Genomic DNA, 26,195 nt, shown 5'->3' on the forward strand with positions numbered 1-26,195 from the left:
ACATTTATCGAGGTTCTTTAGACCAATTCCGAAAAGGACCGCTTTCCTTTGCAGGCAGTTGGTCGGAGGATTTCCGACTGTTGTCTTTTAGCATTTCCTCTGTGTTTCGGATACCCGAAGTGTAACTCATGTCAGGTAGTGCCCCTCTTTCTGAAATCTGTGTGATGGTGATGTTAACTTGAGATCTCCGTTTGAAAACACCTTATATTTTGAGTTGCAGGACACAAAGGGGATTTGCGAGGAGGGAGCATGTATGGCTGAAGGATGTGGGCTCGGAGTGTTGGTCCTAGACCGCCTGACCTGATGCTCTTATGGGAGGGGATGGTGATCTGTCTCCGCTGGGCTTGTGTGCTCGTCTCTCTGGCTGTGTATGTGGGCTCCGCGGAACCGCTCGAATGGCTGCTGTCCGATAAAGGTCCTTTCCATCGCTCTCAGGAATTCATTGAGTTCACCGAGCGATACCAACACGGCTTTACAACCAGATACAAAATATACAGGTACGACAGGTTTTAGAAACAGTAATGTGAACGAATGGATTCTGAGATTACGCGTGTAATTCGTTTGTTATGTGAACTGTCGCCGAAGTGTATGGGGTCAGGGGAAGATTCCAAGCCCCTTAGTCTTGCCTTTTAAACCGTTCTGGGGTGTCTTTTTAACCCGGGCTAGAGTGCTGGTGTACTGAATATCAGCACGACTGATTCGCCTTAAGCTCGAGGCCACAGGTGACTCAAATCTTTTGATTCCGTTCACTAGAAAGAGTTGCTCACATTCGTATCGCATTCTTATACAAGAGTTCTATAAATAATGAATGTTGAGAACTTGAGTTGCATCGTGTATTTCTGCCAATGAAAATAGTTCCATAAGAAGCCCAAGCTTTGAAGCTGGAAAATGATTACAGATAGTGTTCGCTTATTATAGAGATTCTTACTTCACATTACCATCAAACTTAATTATTATTTCTTATAGATTTGGCTATTTATATAAAGAAAAACAGTAGTAGCTTTTTTTACTTTTCTTTTTTTTTTTGCATTTGCATTTGCATTTGCTAATAAAACTGCTAAGAGCACAAAATGTAACAGGCAGATACATATGCAGTCACAATAATTTACTCAAAATATGAAGAAGGCATACAATATTTTTGTGTGAAGAACAGGGCAAAATTTAATTTATGTTTCACTGAAAAATTTCCCATCCCATTCAAAAATATACTTCAACATGTCGCAGTCACAAGGCGAGTGAGAGAATTTGTCATCACTGGTGTCCAACCTGGTACAACACTTCTTGACACTTTTGAATGTTTAAATTTGTTTGAGACTTGAGCGTTATGGCAGAGAGTTATCAGTTTTCAGTTAAATTTATCACAATTATTGCTTAAATCTGGGTTTGCCTAGATCTGTTGTTGTATGACTTTAGAACCAATTGCACAAATTGATTGGACTACTTTTAGATTACTTTCATGGTGATTTTTTTGTTTTTGTTTTTTTTTGACATTCTTGGAACCACAGCTCAGAGATTAAAAAAAACAAAAAAAAAAACACCTTTTCAAACAGAAAACTAAAAAACAATAAGTAAATAATAATTAGCAAAATACAGAGTTTTAATTCATTTAATTGAACACTTTAAAGTTTTGTCATAGGCAAAGCAATAGGATCCTCTGGAATGAGTACCAGATTTACATTTTAGTAGCGCAGGATAAATGTGGTTAGAGAGATGTTTCCTTATGGGAGTGTGTTGGTGAAATGACACATCTGAACATGTGCATGTCGGTGCATGTGCCTTTCAGTGGAGTGTTTTTCTTTCTAAAAATACTAAATCTATTGGATATTTTTCTGAATTCATGGTTAAGTAACTAGGATTTGCTTCCCCCCACACAAAACCGCAGGATATTCTAGCCAAGAACTGCCGATTTAAACAAGAAGAGACTATCTGACTGACATGGAAAACAACCAACCACAGGTCATCTTTACAAGCTGTTCGAGCGGGTTTATCTGAAATGTGCGTTGCACTTTATTTTACAGTACATGCACTTACTTGTGCTTACAGTGTACTTATCAAAGAAAGTACTGGTATAAGGCTAAGGTTAGGTTTAGGGGTACATTCAGGGTTAGTACCTATAAGTACATAGTATACCTGTGGAACAGGACTGTATAATATGTGTGTAGACATTATAATCAGAAATGTTAATGCATGCAAAGTTCTAAAGGGGGATTTTCATAAAGATGTCATAAAATAACCATTTTGCATTCCCCAAAGAACCTTTCAGAAGAACATTTTAAAAATCTAAAGAACCTTTTTCAGCTATAAAGAACCTTTTTGAATGGAAATGAAATGGAAAGTTTCCATCGAGGATACAGTTTCTTCATGGAACCATCAATGCCAATAAATAACCGCAAACTAACTCAGAAAACAAATTGGAATATACAAGTCAAAGATGTCTAGTTTACTTGATTGTAAGTTCCTCAAACAAAGCTCATATATCTTGCAAAGATTTCATCCCACAGCCTTACAAACTTTGGCAATTCCAGTGATTAGCTCATTTTAGCAACCCTATACCTTCCAAACATGACTTTCTGTGTACCACAACTCCTGAAACTCGTGTAAAGCCATGCAGCCAATCAGATTAGAGCTTGCCAGATCAAGAAAGTACTTGCCATTTTATACTCAATTTGCAACAAATGGATTTTGCACGATTTGAGGGTATCATATTATGCCTTTTTTCTCTCTCATGATACGAAAACACACCAGTGTGACACCGTTCCTAATGTTTACTGATGTATTTGTTCTCATGGGCTCATATTAGTCATAACCAAACAAATCATGACAAAATTCTATATAACATCCCTGCTGAAAAGACGTCAAGTGTCATAAACTCAGCATAGCGCCTCAGAAATCACTAACAAATACCTTCTTCAAACAATAAGTAATAATGCATAAACACACCTCCACAGCCTTGCAGCAGAATTCTAGATGATTATTAGTGACATTTTCCTCTTGATCTCATCTTCATTTATGCCTCTGGTTTCTGTTTCTGATTACAAAATAGCTTGTGGCTTTTGATTACATGGTGCCCTCAGGTCTGCACCGCAGGCTCTCAGAGAGCTCTCCAGTAAAGGAGCGCTTTGCCCTCTCTGGTTTGTCGGTGGTGATCAGTGGCTTAGGTGCTCAACGCTAGTGCTCATCAGGCACCTCATCTGATACTTACACCATCCCTCGTTGGGCTGATTGGTGATAATGACATCCTCCATTCTCTTCATGATTGTTCTCTGGATAGGGCTCTTCATGTGAGTGATTGGATTGGTTCCCATGAGTTTTAAACTCTGTCACTGGTATAGAGGGCTGTGGTTTAATTGCTAATTTCCAAAGAGAGATTTCTGCAACCAATGTTGGAGAACCTCCGGTGTGGAGACTAATAACCTTGTAATGGAGATAGGGAATGTGGGAAATAGGATGAAAGAAAATAATAAATATTGATCTAATGGTGTGGTCTTGCGGAACCTGAGAAGAAGAGGCATGGTTTTTTTTGCTTGCAGTGCAATTTGTACACTGCTTGGATACCAGTAACTGGATTTGTAGATAAATTATGAGATATTTTCCCATAAGGCGAACGGTACTGGCTACTAATCGAATTTGTTGTTATTTGACACACTGATATTAAATGATCTTTACTGTATGTGATGCATGAAAAGACAGATATAAACTACCGTTCAGAAGTTTGGGGTTGGGAAGATTTTTGAACATTTATGAAAGATGACTCTTAGGTTCACAAAGGATGCATTTATTTAATCAAAAAATACAATAAAAACAGTAATATTTTGAAACATTATTACAATTTAAAATAACTGTTTTCTAATTGAATATGTTTTAAAATTGAATTTATTCCTGTATTCAAAGCTGCATTTTCAGCATCATTACTCCAGTCTTTAGCGTCACTTAATCCTTCAGAAATCATTCTAATATGCTGATTTGGTGCTCAAGAAACATTTATTATTATTATCAGTGTTGGAAACAGTTGTGCTGCTTTTGTGGAAACTAATACATTTTTAAGGATTCTTTGACGAACAGAAAGTTCAGAAACAGCATTTATTTGAAATATAAACCTTTTGTAACATGAAATGTCTTCATTGTCGCATTTGATCAATTTAATGCATCCTTACGAAATCTTAATGACCCCAAACTGTTAAAGTCAAAAAGACAACTGACTGAATTAACGTTTCTCAAGATAGTGTACCTATTTGGAATGCGGAATGTGAACATAAATAAATAAACAGTTATATATTTTATTTGATCAAAAAATACAATAAAAACAGTAATATTGTGAAACATTATTACAATTTAAAATAACTGTTTTCTATTTGAATATGTTGTCAAATTTAATTTATTCCTATATTCAAAGCTGCATTTTCAGCATCATTACTCCAGTCTTTAGCGTCACTTAATCCTTCAGAAATCATTCTAATATGCTGATTTGGTGCTCAAGAAACATTTATTATTATTATCAGTGTTGGAAACAGTTGTGCTGCTTTTGTGGAAACTAATACATTTTTAAGGATTCTTTGACGAACAGAAAGTTCAGAAACAGCATTTATTTGAAATATAAACCTTTTGTAACATGAAATGTCTTCATTGTCGCATTTGATCAATTTAATGCATCCTTACGAAATCTTAATGACCCCAAACTGTTAAAGTCAAAAAGACAACTGACTGAATTAACGTTTCTCAAGATAGTGTACCTATTTGGAATGCGGAATGTGAACATAAATAAATAAACAGTTATATATTCTCATTCCATTTTTGCCTACAACCAGTCAAAAATACATGCAAATACAGTACATACAAAGTCGTATTTCTCAAACTATCAAAACTTATTGATCTTGCTCATCCTTAAGTACTTAAAATGAGTATTTTAGTATCAAATGCAACTTAAGACTATTTGTGAATTCCTGTACTTGTTGTGTTCCTTACTTTTAAATGGCATTTATCTAGCAGTGGGGAGGAATTTAACTGTTGCAAACAGAGACAAAACTTGACCCCTTGCATAATTATTATGGCTGTAAAGCGATTACAATTTGTAATCGAATTAATTACATGATGTGCCACTTAATATAATTAATTGCAAATTAATTGCACATTAATTTGGGCTGAGGAATTACCCCCAATAGATCAACGCCATTATGTTAAATGAGAAAAGCATTGACTAGACATTACAAAAAGTACACTTAGAAAGAAATGTTTTGATTCAATATTACATAGATAATGATAACAAACGGGTAAAAATATAATAATAATAATATTATGATACTGAAATATGAAATTATTTAAAAATGATATTAAGTACATTGGATTCATTCAGTAATTAAACACTACTGTATGTTCTCAGAAAAGCAGTTCTGCTGTGGCTTTGTTTGGAACTATTTTCATTTGTGAAATTGAACAAAACAATCATGCAAATATTCAGGAAATACATTGCAAACAAAGAATTTCTAAACATTCTTGAATCAAGATGCATTTACTTGAGAAGCACACTTAAAATATAAACTAATCTTAAATACATATATTTTTTTCTGGAAAAAAAAAAAAAATCTAAATATCTGCTAATTTTAGGGGGCAGTAGTGGCCTTATGGTTAGAGAGTCGGACTTGTAACCTGAAGGTTGTGGGTTCGAGTCTCAGGTCAGACAGGAATTGTCAGTGGGGGGAGTGAATGTACAGTGTTCTCTTCCACCCTCAATACCACGACTGAGGTGAGACCCTTGAGCAGGGCACCAAACCCCCAACTGCTCCCCGGGCGTTGCAGCAATATGGCTGCCTACTGCTCCGGGTGTGTGCAATTGGATGGGTTAAATGCAGCGCCACACATCGCTTCACTTCACTTATGGGGTAAGAAAAATATTATTAATTCAATGGCAAAACAAGATTATTTTTCTTATCATAAGTCATATTGCTTCTCAAGTAAATTAATCTTGATTCAAGAATGTTTAGATACTTGTAATGGAAAATGAGACAAAAAAATAATGTTTTTTTTGTTGTTTTTTTGCAGTGTAACAGCACTCTTGCTTGTGTGATTTTGCTAAACTGTATTTTTATATTATATCCATATAACTGCGTTCTCATAGGCTACAGAGTCATTGCTCTGCTTCATGTTCGTCATTAAGCAACTGCATGCAATGTTAGATGACATACAGGTCTAGGCCAGGCCGGGGTGAATTTTAACGCATTGTTTTTTTTTTTCCCCCATAATTACTCACACCAAATTAACTCATTAAATGGACAGCACTAATAATTATATTTAATTGCATGTAAACATTATTATATATTCCCCAAAGGCAAAAAGTACTCTTGAGTATCTAATTTGTTCTCCATTGCCAAATGATTTATTTTATTTTATTTATTATTTTTTTTATGTTACAGATAAAAGATCACGAATCTGCAATACGATGCTTTAAATGAGTGTGTTTCCACACACACATATTTCCAAAAAAAGAAAAGTTTAACATTCTCTCTCAAATTTTGGTACAGCATTTAGTGACGCACGAGTAGGATGCTTTGTTTGAAGATCTACCATCTGAGATTTAGCTTCGGGGAATGCTATAAATTCTGTCAGACCGGATTAGAACCGAATATCAGATAACTAAACTTTGAAACGGAGCTCTCTCACTGCGTTATAATAGATGCAAATGTGTTTAAATGGAAAGAAACTAGATTCAGTTCCATCCACAATACCTATTTCATAGTTTAGCGGGTGTACAGTGTGAATTTTAGTTTACAGTACTTCCTTTAGTCGAGGAAGGGATTGCTGTTATTTTGTGTGAGGGCGTAATCAGATAATGGTTCTGCAAACAACTGACATTATAACACACTGTGCCACCTCAGCGTTTGGTTAGAGCGGTTAAACAGAGGTTAAAGTTTAAAGGAGGTCTTAAGGGATTACATCCTCAGTGCTTTGTGGAAATGTGCTCAGATTGTATACCTGGCTCCCTGTGGACGCTCTTCAAGCCCCGAAACAATGAAATACCACGTACCATCCTGGCTGCTCTGTTGAGCCCAAAAGAGCTTTTTGGAATAGGAATAGAGCAAACAAACATGGAGAGAGGGACAGATGTGGTGAAGAGCCAGATTGAGGAGAGGACAACATGAATGTGACTGTAATGACTAATGCGAGAGGATGTGCTGATTTCTTGAGCTCCAATACTAGCTCATACAAAATCTCACAGAAATGATTATGAACTCACAGGGAGTTCGGCCGATGGAAGGTCAACAGCCTTGCTGCGGAGAGACAAGATGGCAATGGGGCGGCCCTGCCCTTTGACCCCGACTTTATCCATAACATCAGGCTTCTGGGGAGAAGGCCGAGTCTGCAGAAAATTACTGACACCATCATTAAGAAATACGGGACTCATTTCCTGCTCTCTGCCACTCTGGGAGGTAAGAAAACTATATTATGTGTGAGCTAGTTATTATCCCTGCAAAATAGATTTTCATTCTTGCCTTGTTCCTGAGTTTGCAAGGACATCTTTATATAGTCTCAGTAGAGGTTGACATGACATTATGCATTATTGAACACTGGGGTTAGTGTTGACTAATGGATATGACGCTCATAACTTCAGTTCCTGGATTAACTTAATGGGTTAGAGAACAAACTCAAAATTCGCCCTGTTTAGTTTATTAATGTACATTTCATCAGTGCATGTTATTCCAAAGAAAAAAAGGCTTGTCTTTGTAATCTTTCTTTAAAAATGCAGTTTTGTTAAATAAATTGTTTCGCCTTTAACCACTTTCCTTTTTGGCTGATGTTACCTAGACCAGTGGTTCTCAAACAGGGGACCAGGGCCCACTAGAGGGGCCTCAGCAAAATTCCAAGAGGACTGCAGGATAAAGTAAAATTATTGTTATTATGGTCACACTTTATTTTAAAGTCCTGTTCACACTATTAACTAACTATTAACTACAACTGTTGCCTCAATAAACTCTTAATTACTGCTTATTAATAGTTAATAAGATAGTTGTTAAGTTTAGGTATGGAGGAGGGTTAAGAGATCTAAAATATGGTAATGCAGAATAAGATTAAGGCCATGTGGGCTATTAGTTAATGCAAAAAAATAGCTGATTAGGAATTGTTTTAGGCTATTCTTGTAGGTAATTCAGCCTTTCTAAAATAGTCAACACAATATGTAATTTGTATTTTACAGCAATGATAACCATAGGCTTCATTTACACCTGGCAGCAATAACATTTCTTACTGCATCATTTTTATTTTGTTAAATTTACACTCAAATTATAAACACTTACTGTAGATATATAAAACAGATTTGTTTTCTCAAACTTCTCAAGAAGTTATTAGGGGTTTGAAATAAAGATAAGGGGAGGGGATTTTTAAAAAAATTAGTTTTAAAATTCTTATTATATGGACATAATTGAAAGAAATGAGATTCCAAATGTAATCCAGAGAAATAGTTCAATAAATAACGGGAAATTGTTGATTGAATTGGGTGAGAGCAAAAGAGTGCGTTGTGTGAGTGTGAAAATTCAACATCAGATGTTCAACATCAGATGTTACTTTCATTACTTTATTTACACCTTAAATGTAGTCAAAATTCATTCAGACCACCTAAAATGCGTTTACAGTGATCCGATCAAAAACGGTCTTTCATCTGGCTTTTAAGGTGGTGAAGTGTGATCTGTTCATGAGAGGATCACAGAAAATGCATGTTAATGCCAGGTGTACATGGAACTGGTTTGCTGTGGCTTATGTAGAGATGCTCTTCAGTAACATTAGCACCAACATCAAAAAGGCCCTCAAAAGTGCTGGTGGAGTATCAGGAGAGGGGTAGTCTTATGGCGCTTTTCCACTGCGTGGTACGACTCGGCTCGGCACGGCTCAGTACGGCACGGCACGGTACGGCTCGGCTCGGTTTGCGTTTCCACTGCAGTTCAGTACCGCTTTAGAGTGGGCGCGATTATTCACCACCCGCCTTTCAATGTCCAATCAGTTTCCCAGGAATAAAACATAGTCCCTTCTATTTTTACTCTCTGAATATTCGGTTTCACTCACAAAAATATGTCAATACGAAAGTAAAATGGATTGCGACTGCCTTGTCAGTTTCCATAGGCAAGATGAAAAGTGTGGACAGGGACATCTCTGTTTGTTTAGCAAACTGTTTTCAGCTCTGAGAACTCATCTTCATTTGTAGATATACTGCAGAGCAGTAGTCTCTCAGTTCTCTATAGTCTTTTATACCTTGCCTGCCGAGAGATTGTTTACAGTACACACCTCTTCAAAAGAAACATTCTCATTCGTCAATATCTCGCTCCATAAATAAACTGCTTTTATACCATGACTGAGGTTGAAAGTAGAGATCATTTGAAGGTCTGGCTAATGCTCCACAGGACACTTTTTGACTCTACCATTTTTTTCTTAGACGTTTATTCTCTCCAAACAAACCCACCAGCTGAGTCAATTGATTTTCATTGGATCCCTCTCACTCGGAGATGAAGGATACTTTCATCTGTACCATGCGTGTAATGAGAGCTGACGCGTCAGATGGGGATGAGCTGCATGGCTCTGTGGGCCCCGACGGGGCGAGCTCATGCTGTAGATGATTAGGGTTGATTAGCTTCTCCAGCTGAGATGATCATTTTTGTCTGGCTTTTGATCAGGCGAGGAGTCTTTGACCATTTTCGTGGACAAAAGCAAGCTTAGCAGAGGTCAGCAGAATGGCGGCACATCCAATGCTACAGCCGGTTTGCTGACCCTCGAAGCCCTCCACCAACTGGCAGCATCCTATTTCATCGACAGAGACAGCACGCTCCGGAAGCTCCATCACCTCCAGATCGCCTCCACCGCCATTAAGGTACGACCCCCATGGTACCTGACCAGGTTTGAATTGTGATGGCAGTAGTAAATAGGGCTGGGTGATATATTGTATATTAGGGATATTTTCACAATATCTTCGCTGATTATATAAAATTAGGGAATATCATATATATCACAATATATTGCAATATTTTGCTTATAAATACAATAAGTCAATTCCACCCCCTTTTTTGACTATCATAGCTGATAGGCGGCTGCTTTCGAAATTTCTCTCTGCACGCTTTCTGTTATAACCTATTTGCAATTTGAATAAAAGTTTTATTTTTCTTGCTTTCTGGACTGACAACCACATTTAATTAAATGCAGGATTGAATTTGAAAATGTGATGATTCACAGCGATAACCATGGCAATAAATGGGAGCAAAAACTTAAGTGTATAACTGTATGTCAAAATATGTCTGTGCATAAAGTCTTGGAGTCTAAAAACAAACGAATATAGACCTGACACTTGTTTACAGTGAATGAGAGAGCTCTGCACCTGAAGAAAACACATGCAAATGGAAAAAACACCAGCAAATTAAGAAAACATATAAAAATATATAGGTATATAAATCTTCAGTTTGAAAACACAAATACTCACAATGCAACCAAATACAGAAAAATTATCCATCCTCGATCACTTTTAGTCAGCTTTGACGAAACTCCTCTCAGCAAGCACGTCTTTTCAAAGTGAAAGTAGCCTTGTCACGTGACCTGAATACAGCGAGCTGATTCGCTAAAATGGACTTAACGGCTTCTGTTCAAAAACAACTTGCATTGAGTATTTGCAGTGCGTTTATGTTTTTGTATCTTTTTGCATTTTGAGTATTTCCAGCACATGTGTTGTCAAGCTGATGAAGGTGTTTTCTTAATTGGCTGGTGTTTTTTTTCTTTCTATTTTGCATGTGTTTTCTTCAGTTGCAGTGCGTTGAACTCTCTCGGCCGCCGTACTTGTTCCTTAATATGTAATGCATTTCTTTGTTCTTCAAAGAACTTGCTTTGGCACTTCAGCAACCACAACTTCTTGTACGAAAAAAAATTATGCTTTTCATATATTTTTATATTTCAAATTTTTTTTTATATCGCTAAGCCCTAGTTATATATCAATTACACACAATCCTAATCAGATCATATTAAATAATAAAATGTGGAAGAAAACACACTTGCTAAGTACTTTTTCCATGCACTTGTGAATCATGAGAAATATGTGGTTAGTCGAGCCAGAGGTTGAAATTTTTCTCCTGATCAAATCGTCCTGGGGTCAAATCCCCCATTAGTACACATTAAATGATCTTTTCATAATCATCTAAAATATATAAATGGAACAGGGTCTGATTTAGCTTCATTTACTGATTGACTCGCCTTTTTGGCAGCTTTGATTAAACCTAATCATTCACTTGCTGCAGGTAACAATGAACCAGATTAACAGCTTGTGCCAGTGTAAACCCTCCTTTGGCATTAAAAAACTAGCCTACTATCAGGAGTTACTACCGAGGAGTGAAAAATTAGCGATGAAAAGGCATGGACACAGTTATTTTTGTGACTAACTTTATTGCATTTGCATTAGTAGGAGTTTCCCTTTCAGACAGAGGAGAGCATTTAAATAAATCAACGTTATTTACTAAGGTTTGCGCTAGTCAGTTTACTGGTACAGTATTTGGGTCAATATTTAACATCCAAAAAGTGTCTTAACCCATTCTGCACTTGACATGGCTGCGATAGTCGCTAATTTGCTCTGCTCTTGGTAGATTGCATTGGTCATTATGGAAATGATCTGGATGCATCTGTGTTTTTTCATTTGCCCATTGTCAGTAGATCAACTGCAGAACTTTACACTTCCATCAGCACTTTTATGGGATTGCAATCTCATGCTAATTTGCCCTGCAGTCATAAATTAAAACAATTTGTGGTAACACTTTATTTTGATGGTCCCTTTTGAACATTCTGTTGACAATAAGTAATATTGCACCTACATGTCTACTAACTCTCATCAAAGTATTAGTAGACTGTTTGCTTAATATCTGCTAACTCTTTATTGTCATGGTCTCCCAACAGATATTCTACTGACTATAAGTAACTTTGCAAGTACGTCAACATATTCTAACCCTAACCCTACCAGTCTACTAATACTCTACTAATACTCTAATGAGAGTTAGTAGACATGTAGGTGCAACGTTACTTATAGTCAATAGAATGTGTTAAAGGGACCATCAAAATAAAGTGAAACCCAATTTGTAACTTCATTCTTAACATATAATGATGAGGACCTAGTTTCAGTCCATTCTGTAATTGTCTCACTTGGACATTTAGACTTCTCTGATTAGAAAATCAAGGATGGGAGCCTCAAGATTTTATTATTATTATTCTTGTATGGGTTATCTCTTGTAGAGGATTTGGGACCAGTCATGTTCACAAGTCTTGTTTAATTCCATGTCAAAAGGCCATGCCAGAACTCAAGTTTTGTAGTAATGGTTTTCTCTGTGTTGTAGGTATAATAAAGCATTATTTCACAGATTCTCCTTATTCATTAAGTCATTCTAATCCTAACATAAGTGTAGGAGGTTTTACTTGAATCAACAGACCATTTTATATTAATACTGTGCACTTTTAAAATGGATAGTTTATTCATTACCCATTATCAAAGTCAGCAAGGGAGCAATTAAAAATGAAACCCACTGAACAATGTTCAGACACTGCTATTCTTTCCCTGAATGCCCACTCATAATCTTTCTTTGTTTTCCCCATAGTAAATGAATGGATAACTGTGTTAACAGGGCTTTGTTTTCCCTCATGCTAAACCAGTATATCGTGTATCAACAGCTGCATTTGACATTATGAATGATTCTCTATTTCTATAGAAATGATAGCTTAGTTAAAAAGTTCATAGTTAATTATGCTATTAACATAATAGCATGTTCTACTGTTAGGCCAACAGGAGACTGGTTGGGGAACCAAGAACGTCTTCTTATTATGAATCAGTTCCATTTAATTTAAAATACCAGTGTTGTCTCTTTCTTGAACAAATAACGAAAAAAAAAAAATGGTTCTTTAAAGTGAATCAGAAATATACATTGCAACTAGTGTGGTCTGTTTCCCAAAAGAATGACTCTTAAGATTTGGTTCTTTTTAAATGAATCAGAAACATAGTGTACAGCCAGTGCAGTCTGTTTTCCAAATGAATTACTCTTATGATTCAGTTCTGTTAGGTTCATCAAAAACACACTGTACATTGCAACTAGAGGAGTTTGATTCTTGAATGATTGTTATGAATTGGTTATTTTAAGTGAATCAAAGGCACAGCTTGTCCAATGTAGTCCACACATTGTCAAACAAATGATTTATATGAGCTTGTTCTTTTTTTAGTGAATCAAACACATGCTGCTCAGCTTACTGTGTAATGTTGTTCTTAAAGGGACAGTTCACAAAAAAATTTCAGTTAATGTTTATTTTATTTCACGTAACAATTATTATTATTTTTTAATGGTTTTGGTTAATGATAATAACCCTGCTTACTATACAAGCCTTAAAGGAGTAGTCCAGTCATAATTGAAAATTCTGTCATGATTTACTCACCTTCAAGTTTTTCCAAACCTGTATGAGTTTCTTTCTTCTGTTAAACATAAAAGAAGATATTTTGAAGAATGTTGGTAACCATACATTTGATGGTCCCCATTGACTTCTGTAGAATGAAGAAGAACAACAACAACAACAACAACAACAAAGCTATGGAAGTCAATGGGGCCATCAACTGTTTGATAACCAACATTCTTCAAAATATAATTTTTTTTGTGCTCAACAGAAGAAACAAACACATACAGGTTGGAAACAACATGAGGGTGAGTAAATCATGACAGATTTTCAATTATGGGTGGACTACCCCTTTAAGGCTTGTATAGTAAGCAGGGTTATTATCATTAACCAAAACCATAAAAAAAAAAAAATAATAATAATTATGTGAAATAAAATAAACGTTAACTGAAATAAAATAAAATATAAAAAATGTCATCTTATTTTATTTCAGCTAGTTGCTAGCATAGTAGTAAAATAACTATAAATAAACTAAAACTAATAAATACAAGTTAATAAATAATATTTAAAAAAAAAAATACAAAAACGCACAACAAAATTAATAAAACTTTAACTAAAATTAAGGTGCAGATTATTTTATACAAACATATTTTTAAAAAATATATATAATTATTTTATAATTATTTCATAATTTTTTTATTTATTATAAATATTTTATAATTACAAAAAAATCTAATTCAAAATATTGCAATGATAGTAAAATAAGACTGGTAGTAACTGACTGGTTGTGCATATGACAACATGTTAAAGATACAAATTATGATTTTGTCAATAGTAAACAAATAAAAATAAATAAATTAAACGTTTCTATTTTTGGTTTGTGTACTATTGTTATGTTTAATACACTTATTGTTGTTTAATACATATTTAAGGCCACATATTGGCATTTGATTCTAATAATAATAATAATAAGTAATTAATAAAAGAATCATTAAAGGAGCAGAACTGCAATTGTTAAATTCCTTATCTCTACGAAACAGTCACAATTCAGATAATTTTTTTCTCTTGAAAGACTCATATCCTGCAAAAGTCTATAAATTGGAGTCCAAGTCAAGTCTCACATCAACATCTTTGTAATTTAAGACACAGGAAAACCGGGAATGATATTCAATGTGAATTTTCGTTAGGTGCATACATACAACCGCAGGCAATACATACGAGCAAATTCCTTCCTCTTGCATACAACTATTACTGCCTCGGAGGTGAGTTCATTATTCAATGCGTAGTTATCAGCAGCATAACCTTGCGCCTGCGGTGTTCATGATAGACTCCACACTGATCTCATTTGCTCAGGCTTTGTTCAGAGCGTCAGTGCCAAAAACAGCCTTTAAATATAAATCCATACTTAAACCACTCAAGTGCTTCAGATATGAATGACCCAAGGTTTCCTTTGAAAAATTCTCAAACAGTCATCAGCAAAGCAGCGACTTAATCCCAGCCAGCAGTTTTCCATCCCAAAGCCTTTTCGAACTCTGTCCTGCCACATTCAGTCATCCGCAATCTCAGTCAGGCGAACCGTTTTGGGGTCTGAGCCCGTTTGCTAAGAGGATCCCAGGCTAAGTTGCTATTAATGAGGACAAAGCGCCTGTCTGCGTTAGTCACAACATGCATCACGGTGATGGATCAGCCTGGCTCTTCCATTTAGATTCCTTTCTGCATTGACTAATTCAACTCATTAGTTGCATCTAGCATGAAGTGAGCTCTGAGGCAAGAAAACAGATGTATGGAAGATGTATTATAAGGTTAGCTGAGGTGTTAAATGGAGCTAGTTGGATGATTCTTCAGTGTTAGTCTTATGGAGGAGCAGGTGAGGGAGGACTGTATTCAAAGAGTGTTTGAGAGCATAAATTAGAGGTTTGATTATGATGCACTGCTGCTGAATCTCTCTGCCTCGTTAGTTTAGCTGGGTCTTCGGTATAGTCGCAGATGGCATCAGTAACTGACCTCAGCGGTGGTTTGAACAATTATCTGTCTCTACACTAATTAATGGTTTTAAATGTGTTTAGAAGAATAATGATTTGTCTGTGTGCAATAATAGTTTTTAATGTTATAGATTATTGCTTATCAGGTGGAGATTTCTTGCTGTTTGTATTAGCTTTTCATTTTAACACGGACAATAAAAGTAGGGGTGAAATACTCGCTCTGCATTTGTATTAATCAAAGTGGTAAATCCAGAGTGTTTGGAGCACAGTCGCATTATTCACAGTTTTTTACTCTTCAGTAAAGCGGAAGAGAGAAGGCCAAAGAACATTAACCTTCACATGAACTCACGATGCTTCTTTCTGGCACCTAAATTAAATTTGACCACAGGATGCCATCGTTTAAATAGCGGAAATCAGTTTTCACTGCTAAAGTGTTTCTAAGTTCAGCGGGAAAAATTTGTGTTGGTGTTGTTTTCCCAGCAGTGTCTGGCTGAATGTTGTCATCCGATGTCAATCAGGACTTTTAAAGGAACAGTTCACACAAAAATGAAAATTCAGTCCTGAATACAATACTGTATTTCTCAAAGTTTTCTTTGATGTGCAATTAGATGCAGAGTGCAACAACAGGCCTATTGTGTTTTTGGCCTTTGCTGGGACAATGAGCTGGCTCGTACCTCAGAGAGATGTTTCAGGATTTAATGAATCTCCCTCCAGCAGCATTAACAGCAGCGTAAGAGCCTGCTGCGGGTGTAATGGAGTTGTGATTTTTCTCTCTCTGTCTCTCTCACAATCCGCTGATTCTTGCCCTTGACTTCATGCCGTTTAAATACTTTTTATAGCTTTTTTTTTTTTTTTCATAAATGATAAACTACCTCAGCTTTTGAATTATTTTGCTGGATAAAATCCATAGTGTTATGCCACAGCAGAATACAGAGTTCGCTGGGATGCACGAAGAAGCAAAGATAATAAAAATGTTAATTAAATACAGTGATGTTAACCTAATTAGTTTCATGATGAATTAGGACCAGATGCAACCAACTCTTGCATCATTACACAAACAGAAGTAGGCCTACATAGTTGTTGTTGCAGTTGCAAAGGTAAAAAAGTGCTGATTTTGTGTGGGTTTTTTTTCTGAAGTTTTTTAAATAAAGTGTGTGATGAGTGGGGGCGGGGTCGAGTGGAGTAAATGATAATGAGCGACACCTGCACCACTCACCGGTCTCGAGTCCCACGGAGGAGCTCCGGAAGGATAAAAGGAGGAGCTACGACAGTGAAAGACGAGAGAGGACCAGGCCTGGATTTTATTTTGTGTTTTGGTTCTGTTTGTGCGCGATATTGTGTCGCGCTATTTTGTGTTTATTTTATTATTAAAGTTTTGTTTAAATGTTTGCCGGTTCCCGCCTCCATCTTCCCGTGACTATGAACTGAGTTACAAAGTGATTTAGATAATGTTTTAAAAAAGGCAATGAGTGCAGCAAGATTATTAGGGAAATATTAAAAAAAAATAAGAAATATTAGGAAAATAAGAAATATTGGTAAAAATTAAAATTCCAGTGCTGAAAAGGTAAAAAAATATATATATAATATTTAAATATAAATCCTGTGATGCAAAGCTGATTTTTCAGCATCATTACTTCAGTGTCACATGATCCTTCAGAAATCATTCTAATATGCTGATTTATTATCAGTGTTGGAAACAGTTGTGCTGATTAATTTTTAATTTTTGTTTTTTTAATTTGTGATACTTTTTTCAGGATTCTTTTTATTTAGCAAGGATATGTTAAATTTATAAAAGGTAATAGTAAAGACTTCTATTTTGAATAAATGATATACATATATATATATATATTTTTTTTTTTTTTTAATATGTAAGTCGTAAATGTACTGTCATATTTGACATGACATTAAATTAAATGACAAAATGCATAATATAACAAGTTTTTCAATTTTTCTACTTCAAAATTTTACCTTTAAGTCAGTGTGAAATTTAGTATTTGTTTGTTTATGAAATTTACTAGCAATTTCTGAATGAAAATCCCTGAATCTGAGTGTAGGATCCCAGGTGTTGATCGTTTAGATCAGGGGTGTTGTAGGGTATCAGACCGAATCAGACAATTTAAGATTTGATAAAGAACAGTTGAAACACGAGGAGCCGAATTCCACAGAGGCCCAAGACACAGGATGTTCGTAAATCAGATCCTGGCGCCACAAGCCTGAATCAACTAGCAGCTTTGAGTAGCTCACAGCATTTAAACAAAATAACACTTATTGACAATTCCAAGGAGATTGTCAATTTTGGGGGCAAGTAATCAAGATTAATGGTCAAAAGAGATGCACAGCGTGACCATCACATGGAAACCAGTGATAGCAATCACGAGCTCTTTGGATTGACTTCCCCCACCTCGACGACAGAGAACAGACTGAAATTCCTTATGAGAGACCTCTTCACCTCTGGTCTTCACAGAACATGTCCTTATGTTCATAGAATGGCACAGAAACTGCATTTCCATGTAAATATGCATCTAAATGACACTAAAAGGACTTGTGAGCAACTAATCATTTCAACTCAGTTCCTGGAGGACCGGAGTCCTGCAGAGTTTTGTTCCAACCCTGCTCTAACACAACATACCATGAAGTTTTCAAATAAGCCTGAAGGACTTGATTAGTTGGATCTCTGCAGGGCTCCATCCCTCCAGGAATTGAGTTTGACACCCCTGCTTTAGATGGTTACATTGACAATCACTCACCCACTGGTCAGGTGTGTTTGATATTTACCAGTCACTTCAATTAATTTATTAGAGAAAGACAATAATTGCTGTTGTCTCTCTCTCCAGGTAACAGAGACCAGGACTGGCCCTTTGGGCTGCAGTAACTATGACAACCTCGACTCTGTCAGCTCCGTTCTGGTTCACAGCCAGGAGAACAAAGTTCAGTTGCAAGGTAGAGAGATACACAATCCCACACTTACTACTTCCGACGCTAGTGATTCTAAAGTGTTTTCCAGAGGTTGTGCTTGTGTGATTAGCCATGGTAGCTACACGATCAAAGCCTTGATGCCACCGTTGTCTAATTGGCCTGCTAATTATACACAAATCTTGAATGTTGATAGTTGAATTAGATTAAAGGATTTAGCAACTGACAAGAATAAGGCCGTACTGGAAAAGTGGAGGCATGTGTGGTCTATCTCACACTTCTGTATTTCTACAGGACTTCAGGCTATTCTGCCTAGTTATTTAAGGAGCAACTTTGTTCAGGCTGCCTTAGGCTACATAGGCTGCAATGCTGAAGGCCAATTTGTGTGCAAAGGCAATGACTGCTGGTGCCAATGCAGTAAGGAGTTTCCCCAGTGTAACTGCCCTGAGGCTGATATCCATTCCCAGGAAAACTACCTGGAGCGCATGAGGGAGGCCTGGAGGCAGGAGAACCAGGAATTTCAAGAGTCAGGTGTCAACATTTCTTGTGTTTCTCTTTTTCTTGTGGGACATTTTCATCCCCATTAGGCTGCTAGCTTGCTTAACTAGCTTAACCAGCAACCAACTTTACTAAACACATCCTCACTGACCAATAATTCTCTTATGTAAGGGGTTTATTTAGATTTTTATTATTACATTTTTTTATAATAAAATAAAATAAAAATATTTGAGGAAAAACTTAAATGGAGATTAGAAATGTTGCTTTGGCAACTAGCTAAAATAAACTAAATTTAAGTTACTGAAAATTAATTACAAAATTAATTATTTATATTACAAAAATAATTTAAAAGCTAAATAGTAATATTTGTTAAATTACAACAGCACAAAACAAAAATATTGTGGTTGATTTAGAATGGAAAAGAGTCCAAAAAAATATGTACAGGAATGCTGTTAATGAGATGTGGGAAGCATAGCTGGATTTTGATTTTGGTTGTTCGCACATATAAGTGTATTTGTTTCATCTTTACACCACACCATTGCAGCTACAGTACATAAGTGACAAATTTTGTCCTAAATATCTATGGCTTCACATTACCGTGAGTGCAAATAGTTTAGCTGTGTGGGAGATGTTATTTGCCCCTGGGTACAAATAGACAATTTGTATTTAAAAATAATTGTTGCCATGTGCAAATTGTTCATCATGTCACTGTATGGCAAAATATCCACATGCATTTTTTTTTTTTAAATAAGTCTTCACTTTGGAATAGCATTAACATATGAATGCAAGCAGAGAAACAGAGAAAACTCTTAAATATAAAATAAAAAAATATATATTTGTGTAGACTGGGTTCAAGGTTAAAATTTGTTGCAGCATCTTCTGCTTTTTGTTGCTGTCTTGTAGTATGTGAAAAAAACATTAGTAAGCATTGCAAATAACAAACAGATGATGATGATGATGATGATGATAACAGTAATAACAATAATAAAGTTGAATTTATATAGCACCTTTGCATAGCTCATGGACACTTTCCAATTGAGATACAGCAGGGAAATTAACAACAATTGAATAGTACAAACAATAATAGTACAAGAATAATGCATAGACAAAAGAAAGGCAAATCAGTATGATTACAAACACTGAAAAAAATGGTAACCTAAAAATGAACCTATTTTTTTATTTATAACAACAAAACATCTCAGGTTACTTATGTAACCATGGCTCCCTGAGTAGGGAACGAGACACTGCGTCCTCTAGGGGTCGCTATGGGGAACGCCTCGTCGTGACCCGTGTCTGAAGCATACATTGAAAAAACACCAACAACATGTTGGCCGGCTGAAGCTTGCGTCCGAAGCATGGCAAGAAACCTAGAGGACGCAGTGTCTCATTCCCTACTCAGGGAACCATGGTTACATATGGGTTACTGTAAATAAGGTAAAATAATCTTTTTGCAGATTACCACTATACAATGAAAATATGGCTAAAAAAATCTAATTGTATTTAATACTCTCATTTTCACAAACTACTGTATATAGTAATTAAAACTTTTAAAAATCTTCGTTTGTACTTTTGGAAATGATCTTTACTCATTTTGAGTACAAAGTATGTGCTTTCTGCAAGTGTATTATATTATATTATATTATATATTGTATTATGTGTCATTTCACCCATGTGGTATAGTAAAGATATGTGTCTTGACAGAACTTTGACAGTTGTGTGCAAAACAATCTCACACCCTGTCCAGACCCTGTTATATAGGACATACAAACAAGTATTACTTTTTTAAATATTTATTTAATATGAACAGTTAGTATTCAACGACCTTGAAACCAATTATGTTCCGTGTATGCTAATGCTAAGAGGCTAGCTCCTAGTATGGTTCTTTTACTGACAACTATTTTTTGAAAATCTTCAGTAAAACATTATTTTAATTCAGATCTACTTTTTCATCAGATGAGTTCCAAAACTTCATGGGTAAATTACCAACACAGAGTGCTCTAAATTCATCAAGAATCCAGCAGTTGTGGAGAACAGACAGTGCTCTACAGCAACGCTACAGACAGCTAGAAAGTCGCGTTAGCCTCCTGCTCTCCAAGACCCGACGAACCGCTAACAAGCTCTTCAGCCTCAGCAAGAGATGCCGCACACAGCCCAAAATAGTGTCTCCAAGGGAGAGGTAAATCATATTTATAGGCACACATTAAACCTGTGAATCTGAATATATTTTATTTAATTATGCAAGCTATGCAAATTAAGATACATGAAAGGCTGCAAGTTTTACTCTATAAGGAATTCTGAATGTTTCTGCATCATTAAACAGTAAAAGTTTGAGGTTTATAGGATTTGAGTTGAAATTGTATGTTTTTCCATTCAATCTCACAGGAAAGAAATGTCACAAATAAGATCGCTTTAATAACTCGGTTGTTTCTTCTAGACAATGATGAAATTAAAAGCACAGCAAATGACAAATGATGACAGAATTCATTCCAATGTCATCCTGCATGACTTAATTCCTTCTGTGGAACACAATAGAGAATATTTTGAGAATTTTAATTTGCCAAATTAACTTATTTTTATTTCTATCTGAATGATATGATTGAGCATCCCCGAACTCAAATCGTAAATATAAAACATTTTCACGCCTCTGACGTGAAATGCATTATATAAATACATTTTAATTGAAACGGTTTCTCTTCAGTTTCATACATCTACCTAATAGTGGGCAGAAAAAGGCACCGTGAAGTTAAAATAGTCTTATCTATTTAATTTTCAGGAAAATTACAATAAAAAAGCCGGTTATTTAATTTTGCAAACAACATTTGTCTTTATATTGTGATATTATTGTGGTTATTTTTTTTCTTTATACATGAATAAATATATCTGTCTTTACATTTTAAAAAAGGAGTCCATCATATAAGGGGTCCTTGGCGTCAGAACGTTTTAAAAGCAACAATTGTGCATATTTTTATTTAATGAATTCATGACATATAAATTAAACATAATTAAAACCTTTAAAGTCTTTTGAGCTTTGAAAGGGTATCCTCTGAGCAATACAGTTTTCCTCTGGGATTGTGAAATCACTTTGAATGATTATTACGCTACTGGATTTTGATTTGAAAGCGCTATTGTTTAGCCAAGCCCGATCTCCAAGCGAGTGAAAAAGACTAATGAGTAATCTATTGTTTAACCACCCACTACAGCCTCTGAGGCTACTGCTGCACTAATGGACTACTGGATTTTGATTTGAAAGCGCTATTGTTTAGCCAAGCCCGATCTCCAAGCGAGTGAAAAAGACTAATGAGTAATCTATTATTTAACCACCCACTACAGCCTCTGAGGCTACTGCTGCACTAATGGATTACTTTTGCCCTACCAGTGCTTTCAAAGGCAGATATTAGCAGATCTCAAGGTTAAAAACCAATTAGTTCTGTTGCTTAAACAAAGCTGTTTATTGACAGTCACCGTTTGTTGCGAATCATTGCCTTATGATCTCCGCAATTATTTGCATACATTACAAGCTATAAAATCTTGTTTTCTCTTGTTACCTCACTTTTTTATTGTTTTCACAGGCCATTGAGCTACTGGCTACAGTTCACCTTGTCCATCCTGTACTGCAGTGAGAATAACCAACTGGGATTTTACGCAGAGGAATTACGGACTTGCGCCTGTCCGTACGAAAGCTCCTCGTGCCAGGGTGTCATCCCGTGCAAGGTGGGCGACGGCCACCGTTGCGCTTCCTGCTCGGTGGACAACCGCACCCGCTGCTCCAGCTGCAACCCAGGTTACGTTCTCAGTCATGGAGTTTGTAAATACGCCGTACCCAACCCTACAGACCACTACCTGGGCTTTGAGACCGACCTACAAGACCTGGAGCTACGCTACCTACTGCAACACCGAGACGGCCGCATCACTACGCACGCAATCTTCGTCAGCAATGACGTTCGCCTCAATGTCTGGTTCGACCCGTCTTGGAGAAAGAGGATGCTGCTTACTCTAAAGAGCAACAAGTTCAAATCCAACCGCATCCATATGCTCCTGGGCGTCTCGCTGCAGATCTGCATGACCAAGAACTCCACCCTGGAGCCTGTGCTGTCCGTCTACGTCAACCCTTTTGGCGGTAGCCATTCAGAAAGCTGGACCATGCCCATCAATCAAAATGGCTACCCAGACTGGGAAAAAACCAAGCTGGACATTCCTTTGGATTGCTTCAACTGGACCTTGACTTTGGGAAACCGGTGGAAGAGCTTTTTTGAGACCGTTCACTTCTACCTGAGGAGCCGCATTCGGACCGAGTCCTCTCAGGGGAACGATACGGTCTACTTCGAGCCTCTGGAGGCTACGGATGCCTCTCAGAACTTTGGATACATGAAGATCCACAGCATGCAGCTGTTTGGTTACAGCATGCACTTTGACCCCGAGGCTATCCAGGATCTGATCCTACAGTTGGACTATCCATACACTCAGGGATCTCAAGACTCTGCTCTGCTGCAGCTAATGGAGATCCGATATCTGGTCAATAGGCTGTCGCCTCCTGGACCACTGCCATTAGATCTGTTCGCCTGCCTACTTCGACATAGGCTCAAACTCTCCAGCTCCGAGGTACAGAGAATACTCACCACACTGCAGACTTTTAGTGCCAAACAGCTGTTCTACAAAGAGTACGAAGCTGCGAAACTTTGTAGTTAGAAAGCAAAACAATTTATTTTTGCCATTGATGTTTTGCTTTATTCGCTGAGAAGTGAATTTAACTGAAAATTCTTTTATGAGGAGGGGGAGCACTGTTGTTGCTGTTTGATATGAAGTCATTACTGTTAAATATTTGATGTCTTTGGTTCAAATGGTAGTTCAGATGAAACAAAGTTTTGCACAATTTTATCAAATCTGCCATGTTTGAATTAAATAAAATAGGCAAAAAAGACCTAGTTTAAGAAACCAAACTTTTTGTTATGTTTTTGTAGCACACTCAGTTGCAGTTGGCTGGATCTCAACTGTGCAATGGAACATTTTAAGACTGTATTTAACAAAGAGCAGAAAACTTTCCATTCACACATTATTTAGAAAAGTGAATCCAATGTAACTCCTCAAGAACATGTCTAGGTCATATTCACCCCAAAATAAAAGTTAATACATCTATCCATCCATCCATCCATACATAATGTACATGCATATACAGTATTATACACTTCCATTTAAAAAGTGAGGTTGGTGAGATTTCTTTTATTCAGCAAGGATGCATTAAATTGATCAAAAGTGACTGTAAAGACATTTATAATTTACAAAAGATTTATATTTCAAATACACCATTTAACATTTCCATTGGCACTGACAGCAGAGGTGCAGCTATCCCTTCAAATGGGTCATTCCGATTGAATTTGGTTGGATCTATTCCATTAAGACATCATGTGAAGCAGACAAACTAGTACTACCTTCAGGTGTACACAGGATATTCAAATGAATTTGCTAAAATACATACATATGTCAATGGAGAGGACGTCTTTAGCAACATTCGATTTATTTCCATTCCTGAGACTCATTTTAAATTCCAAATCAAAAGCAGACTTGCTTCTGAAACATCAGTCACATGGTCATTAATAAACATTATTTCCCGCCTGATTCACATGCCATACTCCAACTCATCCTTCAACGTTCCATCACACCTGAACATGCAAAGAGGCTCTTAACAACCCCTAAAGACGGACAGCATATGATCTCCTCCTACTTTCTTTGTGGCAGATTTAATGCCCAAAATGCACGGTCCTCAAGAGACGAGTGCTGGCACTTATCGGCAGGCGAATAACGATGAGCAGAGTGACCTCCCTCAGTCCTCCGCTCCGTCATTGCTCCTGGTGTGATGGATGAGCACTGAGGAGATGTAGACGTGCGGAGCTCCAAAGGCTGGCACCCTGGACAGGACCCATTATCTGAGATCCTTCTCCACGGCTGCAGGAGTCTGTTCAAAGCGATTTACTTCGGTTGCTGGGGTTCAGATGAATTTGTTTTTGGATCTGCGAAACCATCTGCTGCTCCAGAGTTCTGCGTCGTGATTGACAGCAGAATTGTGAAGTAAATTTCCTCATGTTTCTATCTCGCAGACAAGTGTGACTCATGAGGTGTTGCCACATAAGGTGACCAGATTTCCAGTGTGTCAGTGCGGTTCACTGTGGGTACAAGCAGAAAAATTATGGCATGCTAAAATGCTGGAAGAAAACATGAAAGTGCAGTGATCTGAGGTTGTGCGCTGCAAGTCTGATCTGACAGGGTCACGGACAGCAGGAAAAGAACACTGAATACAAATAATAAAATGCAAAATATCTCCTTGTTGATGTCAAAGGCCTTGCATTCAATTAAGCTCTATGGTATTTTGCCACACATTCATCTATCATTTGGTAGAAGCTCTCGTCAAATTAGGCAGATGTCAACATGAATGGCTGGTGTGACGTCTAAAAGCGTAAATGTTTTTCCTTTGTGTTTTTGAAGTTTTCCCTGTTTTCACAAATTCGTGTTTAAGTAGTTTACACAGACAATGGTATTATTGTCCAAAATTTGCACAATTTGAAACCCTTTTTCAAATGTTTGCATTTTCAGGCCCCCAAAATGCCATTTTCGTGGAAATGAACAGCCAAAATGCATAAAAAGTTTTCGTTGAAAATGGTGTCGTGTAATTGCCCCCTTAAATAACAAAGGTATAAGACATTTACCAACCCAACTACATTAAAGAAGGCTTTACTTGCTACATGGACAAACATGGTTTTTGCTACAATATGCTTTGGGCTGCTAATTATTGGCATATTATTTTTATATAACATAAGGGTCAATGATGTGACGCCCATCTATTAAACTATTAAAAAATGCATTAATCAGGATGTTACAATAGACTTGATATCAATGAAGAAAAAAGCCTCATTAAAAGGATGAAATTCTTTGAAGAGAAAATCTTTAGTTTAGCACAATCTTTTATTATTTTCTAGAAATAAATATTCTTTTAAGAAAACTGCATCACTGCTTATTCATTTCTAAAAGTCACCAAATTTCAAAAAGTCAAGTTCAGTGTACATCAAGGTCAATACATCTTTTAAAGACAGCATGGAATGAAAATGTACCTATTTTCTAAATGCATGTTATAGATCTTATTGAGAACCATTCGTCCGTGCATATGGTTCATTTCTTTATGTTTTGACCTTGTAATGTTTGATCAAAATGTCATAACATGAAAATTATGTATATAATACATGAAAAAAGATGTATATAATACAGAAGACAAGATCTGTCACTACTTTTGTTTCATCCTAACTTAAGGTAAATTAACTTATTTATGACAAATCAAGGTTAGTACTGGTGGTAAAATGTTATGTGGCATGACTTCCTTAATACAGTATACTTTAAAACAGTAACAGTAGTTAATGCGTTAATCAACACCAACTAACA

The 26,195-nt window shown here is 36.5% G+C and overlaps 1 protein-coding gene across 2 annotated transcripts; it reads left to right on the forward strand.

The window, feature by feature from the left end:
• Positions 1 to 264: 264 nt before the first annotated feature.
• On the forward strand, positions 265 to 23,900 carry brinp3b (bone morphogenetic protein/retinoic acid inducible neural-specific 3b). Of its 2 annotated transcripts, XM_016530349.1 has the most exons (7): positions 265 to 497; positions 7,231 to 7,421; positions 9,654 to 9,847; positions 18,194 to 18,299; positions 18,567 to 18,803; positions 20,724 to 20,946; positions 22,340 to 23,900. In XM_016530349.1, the coding sequence occupies exons 1-7, from the start codon at positions 265 to 267 to the stop codon at positions 23,454 to 23,456; spliced, it is 2,301 nt and encodes a 766-aa protein (XP_016385835.1). In that variant the 3' UTR covers positions 23,457 to 23,900. The 2 variants fall into 2 exon arrangements, with proteins under 2 accessions (XP_016385835.1, XP_016385842.1); XM_016530356.1 differs by lacking the exon at positions 7,231 to 7,421 and having other exon boundaries at positions 305 to 497.
• The last annotated feature ends 2,295 nt before the right edge of the window (positions 23,901 to 26,195 follow it).

The sequence above is a fragment of the Sinocyclocheilus rhinocerous genome, unplaced genomic scaffold (assembly GCF_001515625.1).
Source record: "Sinocyclocheilus rhinocerous isolate Xijiao unplaced genomic scaffold, SAMN03320098_v1.1 scaffold161, whole genome shotgun sequence".
Taxonomy (NCBI): Eukaryota; Metazoa; Chordata; class Actinopteri; order Cypriniformes; family Cyprinidae; genus Sinocyclocheilus; species Sinocyclocheilus rhinocerous.